General features: G+C 46.1%; 3 protein-coding genes and 2 pseudogenes across 5 annotated transcripts in view; 3 read left to right on the top strand and 2 right to left on the bottom strand.

Annotated features, from left to right (window-relative positions):
• The window catches only part of LOC144697445 (uncharacterized), a 296,141-nt pseudogene that overhangs the window by 64,678 nt on the left and 212,818 nt on the right, over window positions 1–18,645 (top strand). The gene's annotated exons all lie outside the window — the stretch shown is intronic.
• The window catches only part of LOC144697220 (uncharacterized), a 197,538-nt gene that overhangs the window by 21,997 nt on the left and 156,896 nt on the right, over window positions 1–18,645 (bottom strand). The window lies entirely within an intron of this gene.
• The window catches only part of LOC144697155 (uncharacterized), a 266,512-nt pseudogene that overhangs the window by 106,386 nt on the left and 141,481 nt on the right, over window positions 1–18,645 (bottom strand). The window lies entirely within an intron of this gene.
• Window positions 7,118–18,388, top strand: LOC144697964 (uncharacterized). Its single transcript, XM_078569916.1, has 6 exons — window positions 7,118–7,188; window positions 7,373–7,846; window positions 8,015–8,346; window positions 14,161–14,377; window positions 16,362–16,481; window positions 16,701–18,388. The coding sequence occupies exons 1-6, from the start codon at window positions 7,118–7,120 to the stop codon at window positions 17,299–17,301; spliced, it is 1,815 nt and encodes a 604-aa protein (XP_078426042.1). The 3' UTR covers window positions 17,302–18,388.
• The window catches only part of LOC144696980 (uncharacterized), a 322,849-nt gene continuing 319,570 nt past the window's right edge, over window positions 15,367–18,645 (top strand). The window contains exon 1 of the mRNA XM_078568714.1: window positions 15,367–15,480. The gene's annotated coding sequence lies outside the window, so the exon portion shown is untranslated. The remainder of the gene's footprint in view (window positions 15,481–18,645) is intronic.

The following is an 18,645-nucleotide window of genomic DNA, read 5'->3' as shown; positions in this document are numbered from 1 at the left end:
CGCGGGAGATGGGCTGGACACGGTTGAGGGCCCTGTCAACCACGATGGGTGGAAAACATTGTTCCAGTGAAGCTCAACGCAAACTGGAGGAACAGCACCTCATCTTCCGACTAGGCACTTTACAGCCTTCTGCACTGAATATCGAGTTCAACAATTTTAGATCATGAACACTCTCCTCCATCCCCACCCCCTTTCCGATTTTCGCCCTCCTTTTTGTTTTTTCCAATAATTTATATAGATTTTTCTTTTCCCACCTAATTCCATTATTTTTACGTGTATTTCCATCCATTGTATTATATCTACCTTTTAGCCTACTTCGATCCCTTCCCCCCACCCCACCCCCACTAGGGCTGTCTGTGCCTTGCTCGTCCTGCTTTCTACCCTTAATGATCACATTCCTTTAGATAATATCACCACCTTCAACACCTCTTTTTCCTTTTGTCTGTGACATCTTTTGGTTATCTCCACCTATCACTGGCCCTCTATCCAGCTCTTCTTGTCCCACCCCCCCCACTTAAACGAGATTATATTTCACCTCTTTTCTATTTTTCCTTAGTTCTGTTGAAAACTCATACGGATTCGAAACGTTAACTGTGTTCCTCTCCGCAGATGCTGTCAGACCTGCTGAGTTTTTCCAGGTATTTTTGTTTTTGTTTTGGATTTCCAGCATCCGCAGTTTTTTGCTTTTATATTAAGTAAATTTTAGTTTGTGTGAAGATGAATCTTCATTCACACAAAGCCCGCGCTGTGATTGGTTGCAGGACCAGAGTCTTTCCGGTCCTCTAACTCTCCCCATTGGACAATCTCCCGCCTGAAGACAATGGGGCAGCGGTAGCCATCGCAGATGCGGGACCCCCTCTGACCCCATAACGAAAGGAGCGGCTGGCCAATGGGCAACGCCACTCTCCGCACATGCGTGGCTTCTCCTCTCCCTCGGACATGCGCAGTCCCGGGCCGCCCGCCCGCGTGGCGGATTGTGCGGTTTCCCCAGCGCGGGGGATTGTAGGCCCGGGACTGCGCATGTAGGCCATTAGTCATCTGGAGCACAGTCTGCAAACTCCTGGGACTGGGATGGAAAGTGGGGGTGGGGGATGCAGTGACCACAGCCTGACACAAAGTACATGTGGGTAGTCATTGGATTTGATTGTGACGTCGCCTTAGCAAAACAGTTTGTTAATTTCAGGTGTCAAGAATGAGACACCTGGGTGACATATTGGGGAGGGCAATAGTTGAGTGTGAAACTGAACCCTAGAGTCAGCACCTTCAGGGGAGGAGAATTGGGGGAAAAGCGGGAGGAGGATAGTAGGATGAATTAGGGTTACAATCAAAATTAGGAGGGACTGTCTGGGGCACAGGGATTTATAGTTTGAGAGGTCGTGGAATAGTGCCATTGTCACTGGATTATTATTCCAGAGACCCCGGGTAATGCTCTGGGGACCCGGGTTCATTTCACCACAGCAGATGGTGAAATTTGAATTCAACAAAAGCCTGGAATTTAAGGTTTGATGATGGCCATGAAACCATTGTTTACAAAAACCTGGCCTCTTTCTGTGCTGTATATTCAATGTAAGCCTGGTATTGCCTTTAACGCTGACATAGTCATTTGGGTTAAAGTGAAACAGTTTGTCTCACAGAAGAACATTTCAGCTCATTGTTTCCAGTTATTGTCCAATCACTGCCTCTTGTCAGTCAGCTGTCCGAGTGTGGAGCCAAGACATTCAATTCAACTGCAAATATCTCATGTGATTTGTTCCAATGTAACTTTGAAGAGCAAACGATCTGAAATTATTTAAATTTACTGGGTTGCAGTCCTTTCCTAAAACAATTTTTATTTATCAGCCAGTCGTTTTCGAACTGGAGAGTCTGTTTCATCCAGGACAAAGCAGCCCACTTGATTGGCACCCCATCCATCAACCGAAACATTCACACCCTCCAGCACCAACGCACAGTGGCAGCAGTGTGTACTGCAGGATGCACTGCAGGACTGCACAAAATGCACTGCAGGAACTCACCAAGGCTCCTTCGACAGCACCTTCCAAACCCACGATGTCTACCACCTAGGATGACAAGGGCAGCAGACATATGGGAAGCCCACCACCTGGAAGTTCCCCTCTGAGTGACACACCATCCTGACTTGGAACTATTTTGCTCAGGGTCTGGGCGTACGAAAACCCTTTCAGCTCAAGGTCTGTGTGTATGCAAACCTCTTTCCCTCAGAGTGTGTGCAAACCTCTACAGTTCAGGGTTTGTGTGTACACAAACCTCTTTAGCTTGGGGTCTGTGTGTACACAAACCTCGTTAGATTAGATTCTGTGCATACCCGAGCCCCTTTTAGCTCAGTATCGCCTTGCTCAGCCCGTCCTGCTGCATTCTGGACAGGTTTGAACTTGGCCATTTTCTGATCTTTAGCCACTGTCCTCTGATTCCCAGCTATCTCTATATTTATAAGTGTGGCTGTTTGTGCAGTAAGATCCCGAACCTAAACTCGGGAGTGGTTGATATGTTCAAAACACCTCATCTCAAAGTAAGTTTAAAAAATTTTGAAATGCTGACGGGGTGGAAGATGTTGTATGATACAAGTTCTTCACACACAATGTACAGCACAGAATCAGGCCATTCAGTCCATCTCATTTATACTGTACATGAGACTCCTCCCACTTTACTTCATCAAGCCTCACCTTTCTTTCTCCTGAACATACCCAGCTTCCCACAAATGGATCTATGTTATTTGTCTCAACCACTCTTTGTGGGAGCAAGTTCCACATTCTCACCACTCTCTGGGCGAAGAGGTTTATTTTCCAAACTTTCTTCTTGCCCCTTTTAATTGTTGTCCAGTTTCTCAGCGCAATCTGCTGATCCTGGAATGGAGAAAAGGACAGAGAAAGGATGAGGCAAACAAGACTTCACATCACTTCCCCGAACACTAGAGCTTAGTCAATCTCATACTCTCGCCTCTAAGTCTGAAGGTCGTGGGTTCAAGTCCCCACTCCAGAGACTCGAGTCTCCCATAATCTAGGGCTGACACTCTTTCAGTCTTCAGTTGCCAGGTTGCTAAACTCTGGAATTTCCTCCCTTAACCCCTCCACTTCTCTCTCCTCCTTTAAGTCTCTGTTTAAAACCTACCTTTTCTTATCGCAGTGACATCAAGGACTTGACAAACTGTGTGCCCAAAACAAAACTGATTTATTTGACATTTACCCAGAATATTAAACTGCAGCTCAGTTGAGAGATTATTAACCCCAGCTGTCAGAATGAACATGGTTCAATCCTGGATGTGATTAACAGCAGCATCCAACCCCAGCAGTCAACCATGGACTCGCTGGTCTATCAGGAAGTGGGATGAATCCCTGCCCACACTCGGACCATTTCATCAGCCTCTCGCCAGTCTGAACCCACTGCTGGGACAGCAGGTTGTCTGACTTAATGACTCCATGCCACATACGGAGCAGGTGAACGGCCTCTCCCCGGTGTGAGCTCACACGTATGTAATCAAACTCGATGAGGGAGAGACTCCCTTCCCTTTGTCTTGAATTTGACCCACAGCATCACGACCTGAACCATGGGGAGGGAAAGGAGGCAGATACCGAATCCACCCCAGGATCGATCCCCATGCTGTTGTCACCAATCTGATCCACACACACCATCCAGGTCACTGAGCCAACCGCCACCCCCGAGGAGAGTGAGTTGCTGTGGCAACATACACTGTTACACGCAAGTTACAGGCTGGGGCTATAGATAGTGATGGTCGCGGCTCCAATTTCTTTCCATTGGCTGAGCAGGAATCTCTTCCACTCTTACCACCTGCCATTGGTGTGTTGGAAGGTTTTACAAGTCGTCACTAAACCTATTTGGCTGCATCGTGAAGACACTTTCCTTGGCTGTCAAGTCCTGGAGTGGAACTTGAACCAGGAGCTTCTGGCTCAGAGGCTGGGACACTAACCACTGATCCACAAGACCTCCTCTGTTACCTAATGCCCTCCCCAATATGTCACCCAGGTGTCTACATCTTTACAGAAAGAGATTCATATTCTCCTCAAAATGCTAACTCTGTTTCTCTCTCCACATAGACCTGTTGAGTGTCTCAAGCACTTTCTGATTTTATTCTTGGTTAAATCATTACACCTGAAGTTACATAGGAGCATGGGAACATAGAAACTAGGAGCAGGAGTAGGCCATTCGGCCCTTCGAGCCTGCTCCACCATTCATTATGATCATGGCTGATCATCCAACTCAATAGCCTGGTCCCCTTGCTCCCCATACCCTTTGATCCCTTTCACCCCAAGAGCTATATCTAACTCCTTCTTGAAAGCATACAATGTTTTGGTCTCAACTATTTTCTGTGGTAACGAATTCCAAAGGCTCACCACTCTCTGGGTGAAGAAATTTCTCCTCATCTCAGTCCTAAATGGTCTACTCCATATCTTCAGACTGTGACCCCTGGTTCTGGACTCCCCCACCATCGGGAACATCCTTCCTGCATCTACCCTGTCTAGCCCTGTTAGAATTTTATAGGTTTCTATGAGATCCCCCCTCATTCTTCTGAACTCCAGCGAATATAATCCTAATAGACTCAATCTCTACTCATATGTCAGTCCCGCCATCCCAGGAATCAGTTGGGTAAACCTTCGCTGCACTCCCTCTATACCAAGTACATCCTTCCTCAGATAAGGAGACCAAAACTGCACACAATATTCCAGGTGTGGTCTCACCAAGGCCCTGTACAATTGCAGCAACACACCCCTGATCCTGTACTCGAATCCTCTGGCTATGAAGGCCAACATGCCATTTGCCTTCTTTACCACTTGCTGCGCCTGCATGCTTAGCTTCAGTTAACAAACTGTTTTGCTAAGGGGGCGTCACACTCAAATCCAGTGACTACCTATATGTACTTTGTGTCTTGGCGGGGTCACTCCGCCCCCCACCCCCAATTTCCATCCCAGTGCCAGGAGTTTGGAGACTGGGATCCGGATGAGTAATGGCGACCGCAGCTCCCACAATCCCCCAAGCTTGGGAAACCGCTCTATCCGCAGCGCGGGCAGGCGGCCCGGGACTGCGCATGTCCAAGGGAGAGGGGAGGCTGCGCATGTGCGGAGAATGGCGTTGCCCGTTGGCCAAACGCTCAACTCGTGATTCGCGCTCACGAAGACTTCCGCTGCCCCATTGTCTTCATGTGGGGGATTCACCAATGGGAAGAATTGAAGGACCGGAAGGACTTTGGTCCTCCAGCCAATCAGAGCGCGGGCTTTGTGTGAATGACGATTGAGCTTCACACAGACTAAAACTTCCTCCTGTGTCCAACATCTGTGAGTAAAACACTTTCTTTTCTCCCCCTTTCCATTTCTTTTCTGATTTTGGGGCAAATTGTTGACTTGCAGGAGCTGAAGGGAAAGGAAGTGAATCCAGGGAGGGTGCAGACTCTGGAAAGGTTGGCCCAGGTCTCTCTCTCTCTCTTAAAGACATTGACATTAAAAGACTACTAAGGAGGCAAAAATTAGACTATGAGGGAATGCCAGTCAGAAATATAAAACCAGGTAGCACGAGTTTTTTAAATAAATATTTAAAAAAGAAGAGTTGACGAAGTGAGCGTTGTTCCCATGAAAGTGAGTCTGGGAAATTGATAATGGAAAACAAGGAAATGGCAGATGAATTGAACAGGTATTTTGCATCAGTTTTCACTATAGAGGATACAAGTAACATCCCAGAAGCAGCTACAAACCAGTTAATGGAAGTGAAGAAGGAAGTCCAGATAATTACAAGTGGCACTGAATAAATTGTTGGAGCTGCGGGCTGACAAGAGTCCAGGTCGTGATGGACTTCATCCTAGGGTCTTAAAAGAAGTGTTTAGTGAGATAGTTGCTGTTTTGGTTTTAATTTTCCTAAACTCCCTAGATTCGGGGAAGGTCCCATTAGATTGGAAGATAGGAAATGTAGCTCCATTATTCAAAAAGGGAGGGAGACAAAGTGGAAAACTACAGGCCATTTAGCTTAACATATGTCCTCGTGAAAATGTTAGAAGCTATTCTTAAAGAAGTTATATCAGGGCACTTGGATAAGCTCAAGGTCATCGGGAAGAGCCAACATGGTTTGCTGAAAGTAAATCATGTTTAACCAACTTACTGGAATTCTTTGAGGAAGTAACACGTGCTGTGGATACAGGGGAACCGGTGGAGGTACTGTACTTAGATTTCCAGAAGGCATATGATAAAGTGCCACATCAATTTATTGCAGAACATAAAAGCTCATGGTATAGGGGATAACAAATTGGCATGGTTAGAAGATTGGCTGGCTAACAGCAAGTAGAGAGCAGGCAGAGGAGGAGTCCATTCGGCAACTCAAGACCACGCCGACTCTCTGTAGAGCAATCCAGTTGCTCCCATTCCCCCTCGATATCCCCGTTTCTCTGCAAGTTTATTTCCTTCAAGTGATCATTGAATTTCATTTTGAAGTCATTGACCTTCTCCAGTTCCACCACCCTCGTAGGCAGCGGGTCCAAGGTCAGCAGCACTCGCTGCCAAAATGAAGTTCTCCCTCACAGCCCCATGTGTCTCCAATCATGTAATAGAGCACTGTATTACACACATTTTTAGCGCAGTACTGTTGGGTGCATATTAGGTACAGCAGGGTGAGAATGGAGAGAGAGTGTGTGGGACAGAGATTTACAGCTTTGGGGGAATGAGAGGGGAAAGAATGTTCCATAGAAACTAGAATTGTCTGTTCTGGATATCTATTCTGTACTGACAGTGATGACTTTTGCAAACTCCTTTTACAGGATATTAGAAAGGGAGAATTTGCAGACAGAAATCTCAAACCAAACATCACATTCAGACCTGACACAGTCATTTGATTCATGGTACCTGAACATCACCGGCGTTTGAATCTAAAAGGAGAAATGTTTGTCTGTTTTATCTGTTTGAAGATATTTTAAACATCTGCGTGACCATAAAAGTACCAAGACACGCACACCCGAGTGAGAGTGTTCCAGTGCACTGACTGTGGAAAGAGCTTCAACCAGTTACACAGCCTGACAAAACATCACACCATTCACAACCGGGAGAGACCGTACACGTGTTCTGTGTGTGGATGAGGCTTCAATTGATCATTGAACCTGGAACGACAGATGGCCAACCGCACCATGGAGAAACCTTGGAAATGTGGGGACTGTAGGACGGGATTCAAATCCCCATCTGAGTTGGAGATTCATCGACGCAGTCACAGCGGGGAGAGGCCGTTCACCTGCTCCGTGTGTGGGAAAGGATTCACTCATTCATGCTTGCTGCTGACACACCAGCGAGTTCACACTGGGGAGAGGCCGTTCACCTGCTCCGTGTGTGGGAAGGGATTCAGTGATTCATCCAACCTGCTGATGCACCAGCGAGTTCACACCAGAGAAAGGCTGCCCTGATTGTGGGAAGGGTTTCACTCACTTATCCCGCCTGCAGTCACATCAGCGAGTTCATTCTGGAGAGAAGCCGTTCACCTGTTCTCAGTGTGGGAAGGGATTCAGTAATTCATCCAACCTGCTGAGACACCAGCGAGTTCACACTGGGGAGAGGCCGTTCATCTGCACCGAGTGCGGGAAAGGATTCAGTAATTCCACCCAGCTGCAGACACACCAGCAAGTTCACACCGGAGAGAGGCCGTTCACCTGCTCTGCGTGTGGGAAGGGATTCAGTAATTCATCTGACCTGCAGAAACACAAGCGAGTTCACAGTGGGGAGAGGCTGTTCATTTGCTCTGTGTGTGGGAAGGGATTCATTGTTTCATCTGCCTTGCTGGCCCACCAGCAAATTCACACTGGGGAGAGGCCTTTTACCTGCTTCGAGTGTGGGAAGGGATTCAGTAATTCATCCACCCTGCTGACACACCAGCAAGTTCACACCTGGAAGAGGCCGTTCACCTGCCCTGAGTGAGGGAAGGGATTCACTCAGTCATCCAACCTGCAGAGACACCAGGGCAGTCACACCAATGAGAAACCCTTGCAATGCTATGAGTGTGGGAGTGACTTTAAAAGCACTGCAGACCTGATGTTCCACCAGCACATTCACACTGAGGAGAGGCCGTTCAGCTGCTCTCACTGTGCAAAAAGGTTTCGAATATCATCCAACCTGCAGACACACCAGCGAGTTCACACCGGGGAGAGGCCCTTCACCTGCTCTGCCTGTGGGAAGGGATTTACTCAGTCATCCAGCCTGCTGAGACACCAGAGCACTCACACCAATGAGAGACCTTTTAAATGCTCTGACTGTGGTGGTGGCTTTAAAAACTCTATGAATCTCATGGTCCACCAGTGGATTCACACGGAGGAGAGACCGTTCACCTGTTCTCACTGTGCAAGAGGTTTAAAAGGTCATCCCACCTGTGGACACACCAGCGAGTTCACACGGGGGAGAGGTCGTTCACCTGCTTTGAGTGTGGGAAGGGATTCAGTGACTCATCCAGCCTGAGGAAGCACCAGTGACTTCACAAGTGATTACAGGGTCGGATTCTGCTGTTACTGCTGCTGTTAATCACATCCAGGACTGAACCATGTTCATTCTGACAGTTGGTGAAGTGGGAGGGTCGGTGGGTTTCTTTCTGTTGGACTGGCCGGTCTCACTACTTTCCTTCTATGCTGCTGATGTTTTTTGAGCTTTGTTAAGAGAATGTAGTTTCCAATTTTGTCTGGATCACCGAAGCAAAGGGTGTTTTTCAGGTAAAACCTTTCATTTCTATTTGGAATGTCCCAAAGAATGCCACGTTGCCATGGAGATGGACTGTGGGGTTTAGAAGGATCTTATGAACATATAAGAACATACGAAATCGGAGCAGGAGTAGGCCACTCGGCCCCTTAAGCCTGCTCCACTATTCAATAAGATCATGGCTGATCTGATTGGAACCTCTGCCTATCCCCGATAAGCTTTCCCCCTTGTTCATCAAGAATCTATCTCGCTCTGCCTTAAAATATTCAAAGACTCTGCCTCCACCACCTTTTGAGGAAGAGCGTTCCAAAGACTCTCAGAGAAAACATTTCTCCTCATCTCTGTCTTAATTGAGTAACTAGTACTAGATTCTCCCACAAGAGGAAACACCCTCTCCACATCCACCCTGTCAAGACCCCTCAGGATCTTAAAGGTTTCAAGTAAGCTGCCTCTTACTCTTCTAAACTCCAGTGGATACAAGCCTAGCTTGTCCAGCCTTTACCAATAAGACAACCCACCCATTCCTGGTATTAGCTGAGTAAACCTTCTCTGAACTGCTTCGAATGCATTTACACCTTTCTTTAAATAAGGAGACCAGCACTGTACACAGTACTCCAGATGTGGTCTCACCAATGCCTTGTACAACTGAAGCATAACCTTCCTAATTTTGTATTCAATTCCCCTCACAATAAATAATAACATTCTATTAGCTTTCCCATGACCTGTTGTACCTGCAGACTAACCTTTTGTGATTCATGCACTAGGACACCCAGATCCCTCTGAATCTCAGACCTCTGCAATCTCTCACCATTTAGGTAAAATCCTTCCTGCCAAAATGAACGATTCCACATTTGCCCACATCAGATCTTGTTGAATTTATCTGGGCGTTTCTCATAGAAAGCAGTTACAAAATTGGTTGCGTAGTTTGTCGCTAATTTGGAGTTGTTGAGGGGAAAAGAAGCTGAAAGATCTGCCTACCTTGGAGCTAGAGGAGGAAAACTACAGTGACCCTCCCGGTGAAAGTCTTCCGGGTGTACGAAATCGTAGAAGAAGTCGGCCACCCGGCTCCTCGAGCCTGCTTCGCATTTCAATATGGTCATGGCTGATCTGTTTGTGTTTCAAGTTCCACATTCCCGTTGTGTAGCAGAAAGCAGTCAGCTTGAACATTCAGCTTGGAAAGAGCAGTGAAGAAGCTGTGGGCGCAGGCTGGGAAAAGCAGTCAGACTGTCCAAAGTCAGGGCCAGAATGCAGTGAGGCTCAAGCTTGAGCAGAGGAACCCACAGTCGTGAGGCTTGGACCTCAAAGAGTAGCTGGAACACTGAGGAGAAATCAAAGTGAATTCCAGAGGTCTGTGGCATATTTTTAGGTTTGTCTCAAGAAAGGTAAATGAACCTTCAGGATCTCATAGGGAACTCTTGGGTGGAACTAAAATGTAAAACGGACTTTACAACTGAAGTAATTACACAATATGGTGTTAGGTTACTCGTGCTTAGTTTCTTTTTTTAAATCTACATTTAAGTTTGTGTCAGGCATGGAATCTTGTGGTGTAGTTCTTTCAGTTCATTACTGGGTTCAGATTTCTCTTGAAACATTGACAGTCCCGATTGCGATCCTTACAGTCTGGAAGTGCACATTTCCACTGGAATGATCCACAAAAGCTGATGAAGTACATTTATTTTATCCTGGACAGTAAATAGTGTTTTTCCTACCACTACAGGTAGATCTAAAATAAATACATTTGTCTCTGTTCCATTGCGTCTACAGCACAGGGCCAGGCCAGGCGGCTCAATTGGTCTCTGTCAGTATTTATGCTCCACATGAGCCTCCACCCACCCCTCTTCATCTCCCCCCATCAGCATATCCTTCTATTCCTTTCTCCCTCATGTATGTATCTAGCTTCCCCTTAAATGCATTCATGCTATTCACCTCAACCTGTGGTAGCGAGTTCCACATTCTCTACACTCGCTGGGTAAAGAGGTTTCTCATGAAATCCCTATTGGATTATTGAATCTCTTCATAATCTTAAAGACTTCCATCAGGTCACCCTTCAGTCTTCTCTTTTCTAAAGAAAAGCAGCCCCAGCCTTTCCTGAGGGTTAAATGCTCTCAGTTCTGGTATTAATCTTGTGAATCTTTGTTGCCCCTTCTCCAGTGCCTCTATTTCCTTTTTCTAAATGGAGATCACAAATGTTGACAGTGCTCCTAGTGTAGTCTAACCATGGTTCGAAACAAGTTGAACATAACCTCCCTGCTTTTCAATTCTATCCCTCTAGAATGGAACCCGATATCTGGGCCCCACATTTTAGGAAAGGTGTGAAGTTCTTAGAGAGGGTGCAGAGGAGATTTACGAGAATGGCACCAGGGATGAAGGGAGGCAGATTGAGTCATGGTTTTCAACATGGAATTGGAGCATTATTTGAAGAGCAGAAATTGGCAGGGTTACAGGGCAAAGGTGGGGGGAGTGGCTCTGGGTGAGTTGCTCTTGCAGAGAGCTGGCACAGACACAATGGGCTGAATGGCCTCCTTCAGAGTTGGAACCATTCCATGATTCTAGAACACCAGCTCGCTGATTCTATTCAACACAGCATGACGGTGGGTAGCACCCTCGCCTCTGAGTCAGGAGGTGGGGGGTTCGAATCCCCACTCCAGAGACTCAAGCCCCCATAATCCAGCACCCACACTCCAGTGCCAGTACTGAGGGAGAGCCGTCCTGTCGGAGGGACCGTCTTTCAATTGAGAATTAACACGAGGGCCCCACCTGCCCTCTCAGGTGGATGTACAAGACGGAATGGTCACAATTGGAAGGAGAGCAGGAGGGGGAGGAGTTCACCCCCAATGTCCTGGGGCATGATATTTATCCCTCAATCAACAGCAGTAAAAACAGATGATCTGGTCATCATCACATTGCTGTCTGCGGGATCTTGCTGTGCACAAATTGGCTGCCGTGATTCCTACAGTAACATACTTCAGATAGTGTTTCATCAGCAGTGAAACACTTTGAGAATGCCCTGAGGTGGTGAAAGGCGCTATATAAATGCAAGTTTCCTTTTAAACCGACAAGTTCCTATCCTTACAGGCAGATCATCCATACGAGCATACGAATTAGGAGCAGGAGTGGGCCATTCGGCCCCTCTAGTCTCCTCCACCATTCACTAAGATCGTGGCTGATCTGATTGTGGCCTCAACTCCACATTCCGCCTCTCCCCGATAACCTTTGACTCCCTTGTTAGTCAAGAATCTATCTACCTCTGCCTTAAAAATATTCATTGACCCTGGCTCCACTGCTGTCTGGGGAGGAGAGTTCCAAAGACACATGACCCTCAGAGAGAAAACAATTCTTCTCTTCTCCATCTCTAATGGGAGACCCTTATGTTTAAACAATGTCCCTTAGTTCTAGTCTCTCCCACAGGGGAAACTTCCTTTCAGCATCCACCCTGTCAAGTCCCCTCAGGATCTTGGAGGTTTCGATAAGATCACCTCCCATTCTTCTAAACTCCAGTGGATACAGGCCCAGCCTGTCCAACCTTGCCTCCTCAGATAACCCACCCATCCCAGCTATCAGTTGAGTGAACCTCCTCTGAACAGCTTCTAAAGTATTTACCCTTTCTGATATAAGGTGACCAGAACATGACACAATACTCTAGATGTGGTCTCACCAACGCCATGTACATCAGGAGCATGAGCCAGCACGAGCCAGCTGACTGGGAAGCATGAACTCCCAGCGTGGACCGAGGCTGCTTCCCTTCAGAGGCCACTGAATCCATTGTGGGAAGTGGCCATTTAAAGAGGGTGCCTTGACTTGCTGGTCTGCGAATCCAGCCCTTGTCCCCCTATGTAATGCTGGCTGAGAATAGACATCGGGGCTGCTCAATGTACTGAAAGTGATTTGCTTTTGTTCTCTTTGTCTGAAACTAAACTGGAAGGAAAGGGATAAAATTCTGAAACGTCACAAAGAGAATTCCAGATATTATTGACGTCACTACATATTACAGACATTATTTTATCTGTCATCACAGAATCTCACAGCACAGAATGAGGCCATTTGGTCCATCATGCCTGTGCTGGCTCTTTCACAGAGCCACTCAATTAGCTGCACTATCCTGCCCTTTCCCCATGAGCCCTGCAAACTAGTCCCCTTCCAGGATTTATCTAATTCCCTTTGTTGAGTCTGCTTCCACCAGCCTTTCAGGTAGTGCATTCCAGATCACAACACCTCACTTTGTAAAGATTTATCTTTCTCATTTCCCTCTGGCTTTTATGTCAATCACCTTCAATCTGTGTCCTCTGGTCAGTGGAAACAGTTTTTCTTTATTTACTCGATGTAAACCATTCATGATCTTGTTGTGAGGAACTGGCTTTTGCACAATTTGAAGAACATTGAATTTTGGACATTCTCCCTCTTGAGTTATTTTTAAAATCTGCCATATTAATTCAGGGCTGAGAAAGTGCCATTCTTTAATAAACCACAGGTGAATTGAGATGTCCAGCAGGAACATCTGGAGAGGGAAGAGATACTTTGTATATCTAAATTAACAAAGAACCACTGTTGCCAGGCTAAAGACTCTTGCTGATTGGTTAAAAATACCTGGTCTAAGAGAAGTATTCTTTGAACATCTTAGTCCTTTAGAACCCTCAGTCTGAGAGTGTGTGTGTGCCCTAGAATCAGGCTGCAAAAAATACTCTGTCTTTCCCTCTCTTTGCCCCACCTTTGTCTTAAACCTGCCTCAAAAATGTCCCATCAGGATAATTTGTCTCAACAAAAACAAAAATACCTGGAAAAACTCAGCAGGTCTGACAGCATCTGTGGAGAGGGATACAGTTGATGTTTTGAGTCCGAATGACCTTTCATCAGAACTAAGAAATATAGAAATGAGATGAAATATAAGTTGGTAGAGGGAGGTGGGACAGGTAGAGCTCGATAGGGGGCCAGTGATAGGTGGAGGCCAAGAAGAGACTGCCAAAGATGTCATAGGCAGAAGGACAAAGGGGTGTTGAAGATGGTGATATTATCTAAAGGATGTGCTAATGGGGACATTAAGGGTAGCAAGCAGAACAAGCTAGTGGCAGATGGCCCTAATGGGGGTGGGGTGGGTTGAAGGGATCGAAATGGGCTAAAAGGTGGAGACAAAACAATAGATCAAAATAAATTTAAAAATAGGTGGGAAAAGGAAACATTTATTCAAATTTCAAGAGCGGAAAGAAGCCTGGTTAGATGTTTTTTTGCCTGGGAATAACAGTATCAAAGGGTAACAGTTGACCTGTTTTGTGGGTGAATTAAACATTTGAACTAGGACTGTGAAGATGTGGGGCTAGAATTAACTGTGCAATCCTCCCATCTCGCTCCGTAACATTGTCTAAACTCAGATAAAAAGAAAGATTCTGAACAGCCCAATGGTTCTGCTCCATGGAACAATGTATGGAAAGGATTAAATCCAATAAAACTAACCCAGTAATAACAATGACTAATTGTCTAATGACAACAGGCCGGATTCGAGATGAGTTAATATTAATTCAGGCGTTAAAAGTGGGTTTCAAGAACCATCTTGGGTTTGCGAGTTGGACTCTATTTGCGGAGGTACTGAGGGACCTCTGGGGCAGGATTGTGGGAAATCACTGTTGGTTCAACCTGAGGAAGGTTCACATTCATACCTGGGGTGGTCGCCCAACTGAGGTGGGGAAAGTCGCTCGTGTAATTCGAAAGTAAACCTTTTTCTTTTAAATAAATATTAATATTATTTGCTGCTTCAGAGTCTGGTCTTGCCTGATGCTTAAGTCTCCTTTGAACTAAAGTATCTTAGAGGGTCAATTTGGAATCGAGTAATTAGGTTCCTGCAACCAAATTAAACTGAGATTAAATTTTAATGATACACCCCTTTTAAACTGACAGAGGTCGTCAAGAAGGTGCAAGAAAGTTTGACAAGGATCGTACCATAACCAAGAGTGTTTAAGTTACAGGATAGAGCGAACAGGCTAGGGAAGCCAAGGCTGAGGGTTGACCTGATAAAGGACTTCAAGATTATGAATGGGTGCAACAGGGTTGACGTTATCATGTCATCACTGTCAATACAGGATAGAAATTCAGAAGTGACAATTCGAATTATCAGAAAATATATTTCTCCCCCTTCAAATTATAAATACCTGCCACTCCCCAATACAAGCCCTCCTCCCCATTGATTGAAACACTAATTCATCCGACTATCCTACTCCTGCTTTTTCCCCAGTTCTCCTCTCCTGAAGGTGCTGACTCTCGGGTTCAGTTTCACACTTACCTATTGCCCTCACCAATATGTTACCCAGGTGTCTAAATAATTACACCTGAAGTGAAAAAACTGTTTTGCTAAGGGAGCGTGACAATCAAATCCAGTGACTACCCACATGTACTTTGTGTCAGGGCGGGGTCACTGCGCCCCCCACCCCCACTTTCCATCCCAGGAGTTTGGAGACAGGGCTCCGGGTGAGGAATGGCAGCCGCAATTCCCACACTCCCCAGCGCTGGGGAACCGCTCTATCCGCCGCGCGGGCGGGCGGCCTGGGACTGCGCATGTCCGAGGGAGAGGGGAAGCTGCGCATGGGCAAACAATGGCGTTTCCCATTGGCTAACCGCTCAACTCATCACGGGGGTCAAAGTGTCTCCCGCGTCAACGAAGGCTTCCGCTGTCCCATTGATTTCAGGTGGGAGATTAACCAATGGGGAGAGTTGGAGGACCGGAAACTCTGGTCGTCTAGCCAATCAGAGCGCGGGCTTTGTGTGAATGAAGATTGAGCTTCACACAGACTAAAACTTCCTCCTGTGTCCAACATTTGTGAGTAAAACACTTTCTTTTCTCCCCCTTTCCATTTCTTTTCTCATTCTGGGGGGAAATTGTTGACTTGCAGGAACTGAAGGGAAAGGAAGTGAATCCAGGGAGGGTGCAGACTCTGGAAAGGTTGGCCCAGGTGTCTCTCTCTCTCTCTCTTAAAGACATTGACATCTTTTGCTCCCTCAGCTTGACACATTTATTTGTCTGGCTAAAAGGATGGTCTCTTTCCTAATGTTCACAATTAAAGGGCTGGTTTCCCCAGGAGATGGCTGACATTTCAGGGGACAGTGAATTAATATTGGACAAAGATATATCTAGTATTGTTATATGATACGTATTAACTATATTGTCAATGGTTCTGTAATAATGTGTGTATTATTATTTCTAGTTTTGTTATATGGTACTGTAACTACGTTATATATTGCCAGTCATAGAGTCATTATGACACAGAAGGAGTCCATTTAGCAGCTCGAGTAGTTGCTGACTCTCTGTCTAGCAATCCAGTCAATACCATTCCCCCTCTATATCCCCATTCCCCTGCAAGTTTATTCCCTTCAATTTCATTCTGAAATCAATGACTCTCTCCGCTTCCACCACCCTTATAGGCAGTGAGTTCCAGGGCATCATCACTGGCTGTCGAAATAGATGTTTCCCTCACAGCTCCATGTATCTCTAATCATGTAAAGGAGTACTGTGTATTGCACACATTTTAATGCAGTACTATTGGGTGTATGTTAGATATTGCAGAGTGAGAATTGAGAGGGAGTGTGTGGGATGGAGATGTACAGTTTTTGCGGAACGAGTGCACCATAGAAACTAGAATTGTCTGTTCTGAATTTCTATCCTGTACTGGCAGCGATGACTTTTGTAATCTCCTTTTACAGGGTATTAGAAAGGAAGGAGTTGCAGACAAATCTCAAACCAAACATCACATCAAGATCTGACACAGTCAATCGATTCATGGGACCTGACTATCACTGGCCTTTCAACCTGGAAGGAGAATTGTTTGTCTTTTCTGTTTGCTTCAAGAGATTTTAAATATCAGTGTGACTGGAAAAGTACCGACACACACGCCCGAGTGAGAGTGTTTCCAGTGCACTGACTGTGAAAAGAGCTTTAACCAGTTACACAGCCTGAAAAAATACCACACCATTCACAGTGAGGAGAGACCGTGCATGTGTTCTGTGAGGACGAGGCTTCAGCTGATCACTGAACCTGGAGAGACTCACGGACACCATGGAGAAACCATGGAAATGTGGGGACTGTGGGAAGGGATTCAAATACCCTTCTCACCTGGAAATTCATTGGCGCAGTCACAGTGGGGAGAGGCCGTTCATCTGCTCTGTTTGTGCGAAGGGATTCAGTCGGTTATCGTCCTTGGAATCACACCAGCGACTTCACACCGGGGAGAGGCCTTTCACCTGCTCTGAGTGTGGGAAGGGATTCACTGATTCATCCAACCTGCAAACACACAAGCGAGTTCACACCGGGGAGAGGCCGTTCACCTGCTCTGAGTGTGGCAAGAGCTTTATTCAGTTATCCCACCTGCAGGGACACCAGCGAGTTCACACTGGGGAGAGACCATTCACCTGCTCCGAGTGTGGTAAAGGATTCACTCATTCATCCCACCTGCAGACACACAAGCGAATTCACACCGGGGAGAGACCGTTCTTCTGCTCTGAGTGTGGGAGGCGATTCAGTCATTCATCCGATCTCCGAAAACACAAGCGTATTCACACCGGGGAGAGGCCGTTCACCTGCTCTGAGTGTGGGAAGGGATTCACTCAGTCATCCCACCTGCAGCGACACCAAGTTCACAAGTGATTACAGGAATTGGATTCTGCTGTTATTGTTGCTGTTAATCACATCCAGGACTGAACCATGTTCATTCTGACTATTGGTGAAGTGGGAGGGTCTTTCTGCTGGTCTGGCCGGTTTCACAAGTTTGCTTCCAGTGACTGATGCTCTTTGAGCCTGGGAGTGCACATTTCCACTGAAATGATCCACAAAAGCTGATGAAAATACATTTGTTTTATTCTGGATAATAAGTCATTTTTCCTTACCACTACAGGTAGATCTAAAATAAATACAGAGTGTGCAGGAGAAACTCAGCAGGTCTGGCAGCATCTTTGGAGAGAGAAACAAAGTTAACGTTTTGAGTCCAATATGACTCTTCCTTGGAACTTCAGAGAGGGAGAAATGTGATGGGTTTGATGCTGTTGAGAAAGGGGGGAGGGTCAGGTGGAACAAGAGGGAAAGTCAGGGATTGGTTAGAGGGCAGGCGAGATTAAATAACAAAAATGTCATGGAACAAAAGGCAAAGGGAGAGTAAAGTAGTAAAGAAACAAAGCATTGGTCCAGAGTAAGTGTTAATGGCAGAATAAAGGACAGCTCTGACTGAAAGAAAAAACCTGAAAAGAAAATGCAGACTGGCACTTGGCAAAAAAAAATCAAAACAGAGAACAGAGCTGATGGTCTGAAGTTGTTGAACTCAATGTTGAGTCCAGGAGGCTGTAAAGTGCCTCATCGGAGGATGAGGTGCTGTTCGTCCAGCTTGTGATGGGCTTCTCGGGAACATTGCAACAGGCCGAGGACAGAAATGTGAGCATGAGAGCAAGGTGATGAATTATAATGGCAGCAACTGGAAGGTCAGGGTCATGCTTGTGGACTGAGCGGGGGTGTTCCACAAAGAGGGCAGCAAACAGGGGACAGATGAATTAAAGAGAAGCCATTTGTGTCCAGAACATTGTGCACATCCTTTTACTCTGGTTGTCTTTGATTCTCAAGTAATTTTCTGTTTTTGTAACCATATTCTGTTTCATTAATAAACTTTTATCAGTAAAAATATTTGATTTTTCTGGACTTTTCATGATTAGATTTCTGCACTTTAGGGAAAGTGGGTGAGAGGGGTTGACAGGCTCTTTAACAAAAAGTGAGACCCTCTCAGGTAATTGGCAATGGAGCCAGAGGGGGAGATGAGATTTTTTCCTTTGACACAGCGAGTTGTTCTGATCTGTCTGAAAACAGATTCAACAGTATCTTTCCAAAGGGTAAACACTTTTGAAAGGGAAGAATTTGCAGGGCTGTGGGGAAAGAGCAGAGCAGTTGGATGAATCAGAGAGTCCTTTCAAAGAGATGGCAGGGGCATGATGGGCTGAATGGACTCTT

This window comes from Cetorhinus maximus, chromosome 23 (genome assembly GCF_964194155.1).
Source record: "Cetorhinus maximus chromosome 23, sCetMax3.hap1.1, whole genome shotgun sequence".
NCBI classification, from domain to species: Eukaryota; Metazoa; Chordata; class Chondrichthyes; order Lamniformes; family Cetorhinidae; genus Cetorhinus; species Cetorhinus maximus.
Note: the sequence above shows the minus strand (reverse complement) of the source record. Positions and strands in the feature narration are given on the sequence as shown.